The following is a 16,223-nucleotide window of genomic DNA, read 5'->3' as shown; positions in this document are numbered from 1 at the left end:
TCACATGGTAAAGGTGCAGTCGATGGCGTTGGAGCAGTTGTGAAATGAAAAATCTGGCAAATTACGAGAACAAAAATGTCGTTTTAAACGATGCATTCTCTTTCTACAATTGTGCGCAAGAGCACATTCAGAATGGTGCATTCGATTTCCTACGACGAAAATCTTAAGCTACGAACTGCTCGTACGGCCTATTCAAAATATAACAATATTAAATAAATATTTCTTGTGCTTTATATATGTTTATATCTTTTCAATCAATAAAAGGAATATTAGTTTGCTTTATTTAAGAAAAGGTTTCCAAAATCCAACCCGTACGTTCGCGACCGTATAAATAAAAAACCAATGGACAAATTTCAGCGTGCAATTAGTTAGGAGGAAGTTACTTTATTCCAATTTAATATAAATTAATCCTTTTAGAATATTTTGTTCCATTTCGCTGTTTTTTGCGTTTTTGTAGTTGCACCCAAAAGCAACTTCCATTATTCGTACGTTCGCGACCGCATGTTTGTCGCTAACATATTAAAAAATAAAAATCGAAAGATCCTACCTTTTGCACCAAAGAAGGACCTAGCAAAATGCTATCGAAACATAAAAAAAATAAGACAAATTTATGTTTTCCTTGCTTTTTTGAACTTTAAATGCGTGCGAACGTACGGTTCGCGACCGTTGGAAATGCTCATATACTATTTTAATAAGTTTAAGGTGTATTCGCTACCTTGGAGCACTGTGCTCTTGTCAAAATATGTCAAATAAATCAAAGCAACAACAATGTTAGCGATTTGTAGCCGATACTAGACAGTGGCATAGAGCTTGCAAAATTTCGGATTGTGAACTGGGTTTCGGACTTCAACTCGGTGGAAGGAAGCGTACATACATATTTGCTATTTCTGTAATTGAAGAAAGTACGCAACCAAGCAGAAATTCCATATAAATAGACGCGTTTAATTGTTCTAAATGATTTAGTGCGATACAAATTAAGTAAATTTGCTGGACAATTAACAACAGCAGCTCTAGTGGAGAACATAATTTAATGCACATCTTCGATGATCACGGTCGCGCTATGCTATGCTATGCCATGTAGTTACTAAGAGCTGGACGCGCTGCACTTTTTTGTCTGTTTGGCATAAGAGATAAGAAAACTAGTTCAACGCTGCGAGCGTATGTATTAAATAAAAAAATCGTGCCAATGAAATTTCTGGCGCAATGCGTTGATGATCACATAAACACATGTCTGTATGTAATTACTCATAAATATGTATAACAAATTGAGTGTGTACATTTATATTTATAGAGCAATTAATGTGTGGTTGCTGACGCAAAGTATTGAATTAAATTAAAAGTTGTGCATGGAAAAAATTAATAAAATCAGAACACAAAATAAGTAAATTCATAAAGTCGCATGCATGAGAAATATGCTTACACACATTTGCACTCACAGCACAAAAAAAAAAACTGCTGCAACAGTTCTACATAAAATATGTGCGCCTTTCATTAAAGGCGAAATTAGAAGATATTGAGGCTCTCGGTGCATTGCTATCTGCTGCAACATTGTATGTCGGAAAACAAAACAAATAATCACTAAAACGACAATTTACGTGTGTCTGTGTCTGAGTATGAGCAGCGCTTATCACTAACTTAAAGGCACTGGGGCAGTACAAAGCCACTGCAAGCTACTGATGTGCTTTATATTTTTTAAGTAGTTGTTGCTATTGTATTTACAATGCAATTCAGCACTGGCCTGACACTATGCCACTGACAATTAATAACAATCTGTCGTAAAGATGTCCAAACAATTATGGCGCGATCGTAAAACGGCAATACTGCTTTATGCGCGCTGACAAACACATGCATTTAGCATTTGCTGTCGCACTGACATTGGCAGGACAGTGCGGGGAAGCGACAAGGCAGCGAGCTCGAGAACCGTTATGAAGTCAGTAAGTGCAACTTGGGGCGCGAAATTTGCAAATGCCGCACATTTCACCACGCGAATGTTGGTGCAAATACATACGTATGTACATATGCACATATACACGTAGAAGTATAAACATTTGTTTGCATGCGAACATATGTTGATTAATACAAATACAATATGTATGCCTGCATGTGTTTGGTTATGCTTAGCTGTATGTGTTGCGGCGTGGGCGCACAAAATCAGTGTCAAATTGCTCCTATGAGTGTGCAGTGGTGATCCATTGCCTCGCCATGATGTCATTCTAGAAGATGGTCTCGCGACTAAACAATTGTGATCACATGCGCTGATATGTTCACATATATAACTTTATGTACATCTGTATGTATGAATTATGTTTACAGCTTTGTTTTTGTGTTTATTTGCATATTCGCATTTGTTTTTCTTTACTTCTTTTTTTTTCAATTTTTAGTTTTCATTATAAATGCTAAAACTTCTCAAAATTCTGTGCGCAGAAATTCAAAGTACCAGTTGGCAACTATTTGACTGTGTTGCACATAGCATAGTGCACTCGTTAATATACAAGGGTATGTGTGTGTTAATGCGATGTGATGTGATGCGATCATTAAGCGATTGCTCTTTAATGTTGCATACTCTTGCTGCAGTTCTTTGGAATACCAGATAGCTGCAACTAATGATGACTAGATCAAATGGAATGTATGGCACATTTTGTGTGGCGCAATTGAAAGGATATCTTTGGATATTTGATACGCTGCATATTATTAAATGCGCTCGTTAATAATTGTGCAAACGGAAGGACTGATTTGTTAAATATTAAATTTTAGTATCATTTGTTTTAAATAAGATACGTTTAAAATTAATAAATAAACAAGTAAGGAAGGGCTAAGTTCGGATGTAACCGAACATTTTATACTCTCGCAATTTATTGAAGAAATTTTATTTACATAACACACATATTTACCCATAAACTCGGCATAAAGTTTAATAGAATAACAAAAATCGTCATATATAGTATATGAGGGCTGAGGCTGGTCTGAACCGATTTCACTCATTTTCACCAGCAAGGTGCACTATATCCAAGACTATACGCTCACTTACTTTTGCTAAGATATCTCACATACCGCTAAGATATCTCAGACCACCGTATTCTTGAAAACCCTATAATTAGGTATATGGGATCTAGGAGATGTTATGACCCGATTTTAATAATTTTTGGAACAGAACACTATTAGAAGAAAACAATTTCCTCTGAATTACATTAAATTAACTAAGAGATTTACCCATATTTTCGGTTAAAATTTACCCTTAGGCGCTGAGTTCAACATGTTGGATATCTGGGGCCTTGAAAAGTTATAGTCCGTTTTCGAAAGTGAAGGAATAAGATGGAATTCAAAATTGAGTTATATGGAAAGTAGTCGTGAAAGTGAAACGATTTCGCCCATTTTTTATACGTGCTATCAGGGTGTCAAGAAAATATTATATACCGAATTTCATTCAAATCTGTCGAGTAGTTCCTGATATATGGTTTTTGACCCATAAGTGGGCGATGCCACGCCCATTTTCCATTTTGTAAAAAAAATCTGAGTGCAGCTTCCTTCTGCTATTTCTTCTGTAAAATTTAATGTTTCTGACGTTTTTTGTTAGTGAGTTAACCCACTTTTAGTAATTTTCAACCTAACCTTTGTATTTCCGATTTCAACTATTTTCATGGTGTATGGTGGGGTTCGTAAGATTATCGACTGCAGAAAGTTTGGTTTGTATAGCTTCATTGTTTTGCGAGATATATACAATTAACCGATTTGGGGGTGGGGCCACGCCCACTTCCCCAAAAAAATTACATTCAAATATGCCCCTTCCTAGTGTGACACCTTATTCCAAATTTTACTGTTGTAACTTTATTCATGGCTTAGTTATTACACTTTATGGTTTTTGGTTTTCGCCATTTTCTGGGCGTGGCAATGGTCCATTTTTTGGATTTTGTCCATTTTTGAAAGCAACCCTCTCACAGTCACAAGGGACATGTGTTCCAAGTTTCAATAAGATATCTCAATTTTTACTCAAGTTATCGCTTGCAAGAACAGACGGACGGACAGCCATCCGGATTTCTACTCCACTCGTCATCCTGATCATTTATATATATATAACCCCATATCTAACTCTTTTATTTCTTGGTGACACAAACAACCGTTATGAGAACAAAACTATAATACTCTCTTAACAACTTTTGTTGCGAGAGTATAAATATATACATATCTCCATTGTCAGGAAGAAAATATATGGTATGTATAATAATAATAGGTATGTACCTCATATATAGAGGGTATCACACATATTCGTAATCTACAAATTGATATCGAGCAGTAGTTTGCTTCCAACCATTAGTGAGTAAAGCACTATATGTCTTGAAATTTCATCGTATATAGCAGTTATAGACAACTGTAATGGTAGCTATATTCGTATTAGAGAGTACCGAATCGAATAAACTGGTATGCAGCAATTCAAGTCGACTGACAGCACTTGCGGTGCAATAGATTCTCTGATTAAGTGCCTTAGAGCGTATGCTAGAAAAAATGCAATGCATAGACTGTCAGCAACAAAAGTAATAAAAGCTTTTCGAACTTGGACCTTGATTTCCAACTGATCCAAATATTAAGTAGTCAAGGTTGCTTTAGAAGTTACCTGTACAAATTCCGTCATGACGTTAGTCCGTTTTTAAATTGCCCTCGTTTTTTAGATATAATCGAAAAGTCGAAAAAAACCATTGGTGCTAGCTTGACGGTAAAAATATTTGACGGCACTTATGGTCAATCCTCCGATAATTTGAAAGCTATTAGCGAAGCGGCTGCATTAATAATGGCAGAACTAAGACATCAACAACAGATTAGGTGTCAGTTAGTCCGCCCTATAGAAGAAATTCAAATGTGGGAGTTTTTTGTGTTGGGAGGAGGTTAAGTTTAGCGGATTAATGTTCGATACTTCCCCCTACTATAAAAAGTGTTCTTAATTGTTATTTTTTATTACAAGTTTTTTAAATCAATAAAAAAATTATTATTTGGTATTTCAGTTTTGACTAGAATTTGTCATCCGAGACGCTTGCAGTGGCAAAACGCTATAAAAAAAATTTGCTGGCATTGAAGATAGCGGTTATAAGACTATAATAAATGTATTCGATTAACAAAGCGTTTGAAAGAAACCAATCGAACACACTATCCAGATTCCCTAGCAAACAGGCAGCACTTGCGGTGCAACCCTGCGTTAAATGTCCGTTGTTGCTTTGGCAATCAAAATTTTTGTTGAAGAGAGCAGCACACGAAGATAGCGATACAAAATTGTGAATCGATTTGTAGTATTAATAGGTTTACTGACCAACACCGAAATTATTCAAGGGGTCGAGGACGCATTACTACACTGGTACTTATTTGCCCAGTTTGTAAATTTTTCAATAATTCTAAAGAATCGTAGCTGTCTCTATCAATTGAATTTGATTTAGATGGTAGAGGAATAAGGTGGTGAGAGCATTATAGCTTGTATTCTTGTATATGGCGAATGCTATTGCTAGATATCTACATAAGTGAGTGACAAATTTTGACAGTGAATGTACTAACCATCTATGAAGTACATAAGTAATACGAATCAATTCCACATTAAACTGCAACACTGCAGATCTAAATAACGACATTTGATGTTATGAACAACGTTTCGAAGAGGCGATTTTAATTGTGAATAGATATGAATAAGTTCAAATGAAAGTGAGAATTTTGTTCATTTCCGTATCTTCGTTTCGATGCAATGGTTGAGGGCAAACAGTGAAGCAGGAAACGCAGAGAAATAGAAATTAAGTAAGGAACAAATGAAATGTGCAAAAGAATAACAAAGAAATCCGTAAGATAAACAACACAGCAACAGAAGTAAAAAAATGGAATAATTAAAAATACAACAGAGGCAGTATGAGCGGCAAAAACAAAAGCAAAGCTCAAAAAATAAAACCAAACAAAAAGTGAGAAGAAGCAATACAAATTGTGCTGCGAAGCTAAATAAGCTGAATTAATTTCCAATGTGAAATAACGCAGAACGTCAAAGTGATTGCACCGCCAGCAGCAGAAGCAGAGGGCACGCACACGCACAGACATTTGTGGATGCAGCATATTCAAAGACTACAAGGAATTAACAAGAGATGAAGATGTGCGCGATAGCAACAATAACAACCGCAAAACAATGCCCACCGCTGTGGTGGCTACCAAAACAATAACAGTAAAACACAGTGGATGCCACAGTGAAGGAGCCACACACATATGCGAGCATGCCCATTGAATGTGTGCATCGCCAAACCGCGCCGCCCAGTCGCCCAGTCTGCCGTTTGCTCCAAAGATGATCCACGAAGAAAAACAGAAGGCACAACACATACATATGTACATATGTGTGTATGTTTGTGACAACAAAAAACAGAGACTGCGTTCGGCAGTGCTGCTTGTAAGAGGGCATAAGTACCGCAACTGCACTCGGCATGCCACATGCAACCAGACAAAGTGCCAGCAAACAAATATTGCTGATAAAAATATACAAATGAGAGTTCCGATATGCAAAGGGCACTGTCACAGTTTCATTCATTCACTTTTAAATACATACAGAAGCAATGCGGAAGAGCGGCTGATGGGCGGCAACAGTAAGCGGCACTTGGTATGAGTAACAGATGTTGCGCGATGTTGCATGCGACAATGCAGCATGCGTCATATTTGACATGCGCGTGTTTTGGTGTGGCATGCAACTTGTTGCTTTGCCAGGAGGTGACTCTTCGACGGCAAAAACAATGACGCTAAATTTCATTTTCCTATAGTGGCTGCGAATGGGCGCAGCAGCTGAACCGTGATAAACGTGTTGGAAGAGACTCTTTGCGATTTTAAGAGTGTAGTCATGACATTTAAGAGAATCCGTTAACAATAAAAATTTGCGGATTAAATCAGTTGATTATTTTGCATAAACCAGATTATGACAGACACATACTCGTCTGTAGGTTTGTATGCTCCTAGTAATTATGTGCGGGTTCAAATTGGCAGTGAAAGACATTAACCACCACAAGTCTGTGGTTTGCCATATTTACATACTTATTTACTACCTATGCTTATAAATGTTATAAACTAGTCAGCAGCACATGTTAGCGCTTTTATTTGCACCTACATATTTGCATGTGTGGCAAGTCTAACGACCAAGAAATTGGCCAAATAGCCGGAGAGTGCGAAAATCGTCGCGATTAAGTTACACGCCAACTAGCGCTTGTTGCGTTTAAGTCAGCCTTCAGATCTTGCAGAAAGTTTGTTAGCCGCGTATTACTATACTGCTGTACCTTTGTATAATATTATTATATCGGGTGATCCAAGTGGAGGTACTTTTTTCAAAAGCCTTTTCTTGACAGAACACGTTTGGCATTTCATCATGGAAAGACTTACGTCTCCACAACGTAACAAATTGTTCAACTTTATTACGAAAAATCATGTTCCTTCAAATATTTTGCACGAAGAGCCACTTGAAGAGATTCAAGAGCTGCCATTTCATCCAGAAAAACCAACAGTTTGGTGTGGTTTGTGGGCCAGTGGAATAATCGATGGATATTTCATCAAAAATGATACCGGTGAGAACGTAATTGTCAATGGCGACCGTTATCGCGCCATGATAACCGACTATTTGATGCCTGAAATTGAAGCTTGTGATCTCGCCGATATTTGGTTTCAACAAGACGGTGCCACAACACACATCGAACACATCGCATCAATCAATGGATTTATTGAGAGAACACTTCGGTGATCAGATAATTTCACATTTTGGGTCGGTCGAGTGGTTACCAAGATAGAGGGATATGTAAAATCTAAAGTATATGCGATATGAGGTAATCCTGCATTATTCGTGTTTTTGTCTAACGCTTTTGACTGTTATCGGTCGCTCAGCGATAGGTGGTATATTATGTGTGAATATTCGCAGAAAGACAGATCGGATAGTTCATTTAATTGGTTACTGATCTCATAAAATGTATATATAAACACTTTTAGTGTCCTACTTAAGAGCTGTATGCTTTATTTCACTATCTTCTTAACATTCAAGTGCGTTTTTAAATGTCAAACGTACAAATAGAGAACATACATTCGTATATGTATGGATGTGTGTATGTAGTGACTGTGTTATGTGATCATGTCTAAAAATATTAAACGGACCGTCTTCTAATCTAAACATACACCAACTATGCGCATACATAAACATATACATATGCACAAACGTGTGTCTGTGTAAAGCGAAATATGACATATTGGACGAATGAAATATGACAGAAAAGTAGGCAAACATGTGCACATTATAAAAAGATTTTAATCACAGTATATACTCGCAATCACGTCCGAACTCTGTACTAAGCACCGAGGTACCGCATACTCAAACAATTGAATATGTTCCACGGCAACTAGCTTTGCATAATGCCGATCTCGGCGACTAGCCAATGGAACGATAGCAGACAGACAAAAAAAATTGAGGCGACGAATGGAAAAAAAACAACACAAAAACAAAAAAGTTCTATAAAATGGCAAAAAATGTCAAGCAGAATAAATCATTGAATAAAATAGCACAGCGATGTGAGAGGTTAAAAATTATAAAGTAAACCAATACGAAGGCAAAAACAAATGCTGCCTTGGTGTTAGTACAGAAAATGGCGGCTAGTAGTTGCTGATGATTTGGCTAGATGAAAGGCGCATAAGTTTTATGATTTGCTCGTTTGCTAATACATATGTACAGTACGTGTAGTGTGTGTGTGTGTATAGTTAACAAGTCGCAGTAGATCAAAGAAAATGTTGTTAATTTGATAGAAAAAGGCTGCGTGTGTAAGCAAAGTTCAGTGATGTCAAAAGGAAATAAGCAGCCATAAAATTTTGGTTAGTTTTGATTATTGTTATACATAAATTATTTAAAATATGTACATCCATAAGCATAAATATATAAATGCTGTCGAATATTAGTTGGAACTTTGACATTAGATTACACAATGTTAAATAAAAAAAAAATAAAGAATAAAATTTAATTAAAAAAAATTAAATAAGAAATCGGTATAATTTGTATGAAACTAACATTTAAAAAAATTTTTATAAAGTTTTAAAATGCTCCTTTATTGGATTTTCTTCACTGATAAATTTGCCAATGCCAATTTGCAATGAACACACAAATTAAATTAAATTAAATTTATTGTTGTTTTATTAATAAATCTGCTCTAATCACCTAATCACTTTGTTTCCAGTACATTGTAATTAACTGTATTTCTATATGCCCTCCTGAATTCATTGTTGTTCATTCATATTATCTAGTTCTTTGCTTGTGTTGTAATAGTAAGCAAAACAATAATTATAAAAAATATTCGCATAAAAAATAATCAACAAACAAGTGGCAAGTGGCAAGCTGAAGACGTGAAAATAAAGCAAGAGCCGAGCAAAATATTGTAGTGAATTATGCGCATAAAATGTTATCAGCGTTTGAAAGGAAGTCGTCAAAGTTTTTTATGTACCGTTAGTTTGTTTATTTATTTTTAAAACTTAGCTCATTGATTATTTGCCAGAACAGCGACTACATGTAATCGTTGAAACACATGTAAGTATGTATGTATGCGCTTTTGAAATGGTTAACACACGAAGTGGTAGCATACTTCTAGGGGCGCAGCTGATGTAGCATGCTGTTGTTGCTGTAAGTGAAATAGCCAAAGTGTTACGTGGCAAAAGAAAATATGACAATAATTTTTAACGAATATCAACATTAAACAGAAAAAACGAAACTTCAGAAAAAAAACAATATTTATATTTTGATATTTTGAATAAAGATACTAAAATGTTATAAAATTTTCTGGAACTTTATTATATTAGTTAACTTGTGCTAATCTTGATGAATAAAATGTGAAAAAAAAAAATAAAAAATAACTAAAATTATGCATTACTGAACACTTATAAAACTTTTGAATAACGATTATTTTAAATTCGTGATATTTCACTACTTATTGATCAAATCAAAAATGTTTTAAGTTCAGACAGAAAATTGTAAACTTTTTTTTCTTTCTTTCCAAAGAGTTACCGGATTTTAATGAAGAAGGAGAGGAGTCATTGATGTAAGATTGACTATTTAATACAAATTGAAAGTATTACAAATTTCGGACTCCAGCAGCAAAGCAAATGGTGCTGTAAGGTCATAAAAGATTTACATATAATATTGTGTCTTGAGATTTTTTAAATTTACTATACACATTACATATTATCATATACTCGTAGCTGCCAGAAATTTACAAATCGCTTATCACCATATGCCCACCCAACCCGATTGACCTTATGAATTTGTCAATAAATATAAAAACAAAAAAAAAGTAAGTTCTCAAACAAGTCTATTGGCGCTCGATAAAGGCTATATTGCACAATCGTTTGTCTAAGTCATTCATTATTTCACAAACCAACCGGAAACACACTAAATTAAAATATAAGGATTTATTATTTTTATTTACGAAATTGAAAAAATATGTGCTTCATATGTTCAGTGTTCGACATTGACTTGCAGGTTATCGCCAACCGAATTCGGACGGCAAATTCTGATAAGCTAAGCAGAAATTGATTTAGAAACGCTTCTATTGGCGAAAGAACGATGTGCCAAATCAACAGCGTATAGTTTTCATAAGTTGAAATACAAATTTTTTTTATGATTTTTTTATGATGAGGAGTAGATATTACAGTCTGAAAATATTTTTCGAAATTATCGCTTTCAGCGTCAGCGGCAATGAGATTTCGCGCGATTTTCTCGCATATCGACACAAATGAGCGAGTTGGTTGGTTGCCGTAAAGAGTGTACAAGAATTCTTCAGATTTTATGTGACGCAAGGAATTGCAGTTCACCATTGATTTTATCGTTATTATTGTGGCAATTGCGAAAATCGGTATTATCACATTGTTCTGATGTGAGCATCTGTACATGACAAATTGAACAGTTGCATACTAATTGTAAAGAACGGTCGGTGTATTCATTATTTCTATATTTGTTGTTTTCACAATGAAATGTAACACTTCTGTAATCTTTTGTTTGGCTTTTATCTGAAAGGAAGAGTGTAATGCCAGTAGCAGTTGAAAGCAGAACAACGAGCTTGGCACTCTGCCTGACCACATGCCACCTCCCACCCAGGCACCAAGCGCGCAACACCCGTATCAAGCGAATAATGATAGAATGCAGACTTCATGCTCTTAAGCGCAAACACAACTTTCTATCTAAATATATGTATACTATATATACATACATCCATATATATGTATATACGCACTTAGATGTCAATGTGTTTATATGATTAATTATACTTAGCGCTTTAAGCACTCCGGAAATATAATATATGTATTTATGTACAATATATTTTATTTATTTTACAACTAGTATGCTAAACCCAACCACAACAACAAAAAAAGAATTAAGACTACATTAACTACATTGTGATTACGCCGTTTTGTTTTTTTCTTGAGTCTGCTGCAACTCCAAGCAGCACATATCAGCAACATGTAGTGCAATACCGCCATAAAATGACCCAATTATTCGACGACTCCTCTACACTTTCTTTACATACCATACAGTTTTAATGCTAGGCACTTTGTTCGTTTTTCCTTTAACACTTTTCCGCTATACGCCATCCATATATGATTACAAGGTTTCCTCTCTTACATATTGCATTTCAACAAATCTCTACAAATGAGACAAGTAAACAGCGCGGAATTTCATTTCGATTATGCAAGGTTAACAAATGTTCTACGCATTTAATTATTCAATATCACCATATAAAAATATTTGTTAAAACGCATTTATTTCTTTAACATTTCCATTGAAGATGCTAGAATAAAAAGTTCGGATTGAATCCTCTGTCTCCCTATTTGAGAGTGTTAATGTCTCATCCTCTGGAATTCATTAGAGTGCTGGGACTATTGGAGTGGATTTTTCGAAATTTTTGGATTAATTTAAGCCACAGATTATTTACCTTCACTCTAGGATGCATGCATATTTGTAGCTAAAAGTGTTGTTGCTATGTTAAATCAACCCAAAATGTAATTAGCCTTACGGCTATATGTGGTATTGTTATCAAGCTTTCTTCTTAGTATTGACGCAGAAAACGACCACATAACTAGTACTTAAGTATCATATTAGTTTGAGCTAAAAAATATTATTTTGCATAAGAATAATGAAGAAGACAAACATTTGCATTAAAACTGATACCCTGTGGCCCTTTGAAACACAATAAATTATATATCATTATTTTTCATAATAATCTGCAGATAATAAAAGAACACAATGTTTAAAATGATCAATGATGGAAATATGAATGAAAATATTATAAGGTCTTATAAATAGGTTCGGTGGTAGAGTTATATATATGTATATGGTGAAACAATGAAATATTCTTGTGATCTTGTGTGTGGTGTACGTACCTAGACTATTATACTTCAGATTGTCCTTTAGGGCATAAACTATGCGAAACCATTCTGAACACAGTACTACTAATATTATATACATTTGTGCATATATATTTTTCCATAGTTCCTAGAAGAAACCTAGGAACTTAAAATGCTGCTAAATTAGAGCCGATTTATTCGAAAGCTTTAAGACAATCAAGTTGAGGGCCTTCATTGTATAGTATACTTTTACACACAGTATTGACCGTTATGGTTATTATTCGAAGATAATAATTTAATATGGTCAGTGCAGACAGTTCTTTTTTATATAATGTATGACTTTTGATAATTAAGAACTATGTATTAAAATCGTACATTCATTACTTACGGACTGTTTCCTGGACTGCCTGTTCAAATCAGCTCTTCGTAAATGGCACTTACTTTTGGGTTTATTTCGTTATTAAATTTGCCATTTGAACAATTTCAATGAATGAACTATACATCGTATTCACCATAGTTACTCATATTAACAAGCAGCCAGAAGCACGTCACTAATTCATTCAATAGTTGGGCAAAAATTGTGCTATTCTGATTTAAGTAATTTAGTATACTGTATACTGTAGTATACTGTGATTGAGTGAAATTTATGAGTTTCAAAAATTGAGTATCTGAATTATTGTTTGAGTTTTAATTAAATATGTATTTAAATTGTATAATGAGCGAAAAAATAATAACCAAGTATGCAAAATAATTTGTAGACAATTTTTTAAGAAACACATTTACAGCTATCATAAAAATTACGTCGTTCACACTATACAACTTTGTTTACTTACCTTGGCATCGGCGAAACTGTAATCATTTCGCACGAAGGCTATCAGGTACATTGCGAATATCAGCGACCACAGATACGTGTGCGTCATTCGCCGCTGGGCACCACCACCCAAGAGACCTAGTTGGCCTCTGGGCAACTTCATGATTGTTATGCTTCGATTGGGTGCCAATAAGTCACGACTCCACACTTCCAACGACACAGAGCAACGAAGGGGCAATAGATAACTTTTTCAATATTGTTCTTAAACTATGCAACAGTAGTTAATTTTGCATTGATCTCCTCCAACACATAAATTTTTATGTAGTAATTTTGGTTTTTATCTGTCTATCGGCAGTAGCACTTAATGTATAGAATGTTCTGAGGAATGTCGCACTGTGAGTACCTCTTTGCACAACTCCAACGTTAGTTCGTGGAGTTTTCGGGAAACTGCTTATATTGAAGTAAAAATATTACAAATAACCGTTTTGGAAAGTTTATTTTATTCGAAACTAAAACGAAGGCTACGACTATAACTACGACAACGGAATGAACGGAGGCGCACGACGTTGTTGCCGTTGAGTGGCGTTACATCCAGTCGCTGCGAGCTGTTGAAAATCTGTCTCGATGATCGGTCGTCGAGCACTCTCCCCACATGGAGACCGACAAGCGTTCGAAGTGGTACTAAACACGCGGCAATCGGCGGATTTTCATGCTGCTCCAAAATTCGTATGCGCGCGAGCGTTTCAACGCACCAACACAAATACACCATTACCGATATACATTGGTAGTCGTGTGGCCGAATGCTCTCAGCAAGTGACGGCTGGCATTAAGCAGCTTGCGCGAGTACGCCTGCGAAGTGAACAAGATAACTTCGTTTGTGTGCGTGCGTTTCGTGGTTGCGCTCGTGTTGGTGCGTGCCGTAGTTTGTCTGCGTGTCGTGTGTGTGTGTGTGTGTGTGAAAATATTGAGGATTTTAGATCGGACGTGCTCGCCTCATTCGATTGCCTTGGAGCACGGAAATCATGAAATGGATTTTGAAATTTAGTTGGCAGCCAAGTTGTAGTAGTAAGCTTGCTTGTGTAATTGCCCTGCTTCCCTGTAATCCTTCGTCCCCCGCGCCCTCTATCGCTACGCACGTCTGTGCTTGGCTATTACAAAACCCAGCATTAAAGTTTCTTCCGAGATTATTTGAAGGTTTTCGAATCTGCTGATAAGGCGGATATTGCTGCGTATTTCCGTTCACAACACAACCCTGTGAAATTGTGTCGCGTGAAGAGTATTTATGTAATTTTTTTTTCAGATTATATTAAATCAAAACAACAAGCACTTTTGGTGATATTGCTTCGAAGTGTGTTAATTCGCTTGGGCAACTTGTTTTTCTTAAAGTTTCAAAACTATTGTTTCTTACAAAACTTGATTTGGGAGGCCTTGATCAATCTGATATGTGTGTGTACATATATATGTATGAACACATGCTTGTGAAATATGAAATACTAACCGATTTAAAGTGGGCAACATTCTAAAATTAAGCAAAGTTTGCGATTAGGCACTCTAAATTGCCGTCAGTAGGTCAAAAGTTCAATTTGATATTCTGCTGTACCGTAGAAGCTTATGGCCACTTGCACATATTTGTATGGAATTGTTGAGATAAGAATCATGGCGAACGCGCTTAAGGAACTTAAATTTTGCTTCGAACCTTGATATATTATTACTCTTGGGTTTCAGAAAAATATGCGTGTAGCAATTCGCTATTCTATAATGCTAGTTTCGTGGCAGAATATTAAGAACTGCGTATGTATAATTGGTTCGTAATTTATGCTTATCAATGAACATTGTAAGATCAGTACAAGCGCAGCCTCGAACTATTTCCGCTTCAAATCACATATATGTAGATGAGTTTTAAAGCTTTCTAAACTAGTTACCTTTTCCATACATATATTCCATACATAGCAATTTCAAAAACAGTACCTTAATTGACAATTAAGATAAGTTAAGATATGTAAACTTTAATTATTAAATACAAAATAACATATTGTTCAATTAATATTTAACGGAAAACACTTGTGAAAGCCAAACTAGGAAGCCGAGGATCCTTAATTACAATTAATAGAATTTTAGAAATGTAATATTTAATTGTTCTTAATTTACCTGAGAAAGAACAGAAATTAACTAATTGCCATAGAGTAGTTAATTAAAAGTAAATTGATCTAAAAGTTTCCAACTTAGACTTAAATTAATTATTTGTTTTATTAATAATTCAATTAGTATTTAATTTGGAATAATAGATGCACATATCGCTCATTTACTTGAGTAGCGTCACAACTCAAAAAAATCGATTTTTCAGGAGAGCGATTTAAAATTTTCAATTGTCTCTAATTTAGAAAATATAGAAAAATGCCATCAGTTTATTGACAAATCTAGTGGCGTGTAATATATTGAATACAATGTTGAGCATAAATGGATCAAATAGAGTGTACTGATGCTTTTTCTTGGGCATAAACGTGACCCATTTTGAATTATGTCGTTATTTGTATTTGCTAAATGTGTCGTTCTTTCTGAAAAGAAAACCAAATTCACTTCTTCACAATATGTGTTGTAACACAAAATATGTCGTTATTTCGTAAAAAAAATACGACTAATTCTGGCACCACTGAGAAGTGTCGTTATTGTAGTTAAAAAATAATTCAACATAACAAGTTTAATAACGGCACATTCTTATTTCATTTAAAAAATTTGTCAATTAAAAAATCGTTTTGATATAGCTCCCCAAAATTAGGTTAGAAAAGTCTAAGTTCGGCTGTAACAAACATTTTATACACTCGCAATTTATTTATTTAAGTTTATTAATATAAATCACAATTTGACCCACATATTCGTCATATATATTGCATAAAGTCCATTGAAAGTTGGAAACCCTAATATGAGGTTAGAAGTACCGAGGTCCTCATGTTCGATATATGGGGCCTTAAAAACCTATGGTCCGATTTCGGCGATATTTAGAATGGGGCTGCCACACTATTAACATAGTATTTGTGCAAAGTTCTGCACCGATATC

General features: G+C 35.1%; 1 protein-coding gene across 1 annotated transcript in view; it reads right to left on the bottom strand.

Moving 5' to 3' along the window:
- The window catches only part of LOC105215306 (collagen alpha-1(IV) chain), a 31,387-nt gene extending 17,524 nt beyond the window's left edge, over window positions 1-13,863 (bottom strand). Inside the window, exon 1 of the mRNA XM_011189138.3 lies at window positions 13,191-13,863. Within this exon, the coding sequence (XP_011187440.2) occupies window positions 13,191-13,331 (141 nt within the window). The 5' untranslated portion in view covers window positions 13,332-13,863. The remainder of the gene's footprint in view (window positions 1-13,190) is intronic.
- Window positions 13,864-16,223: the final 2,360 nt, after the last annotated feature.

The sequence above is a fragment of the Zeugodacus cucurbitae genome, chromosome 3 (assembly GCF_028554725.1).
Source record: "Zeugodacus cucurbitae isolate PBARC_wt_2022May chromosome 3, idZeuCucr1.2, whole genome shotgun sequence".
Taxonomy (NCBI): Eukaryota; Metazoa; Arthropoda; class Insecta; order Diptera; family Tephritidae; genus Zeugodacus; species Zeugodacus cucurbitae.
This window is presented reverse-complemented; position numbering and strand designations above follow the sequence as displayed.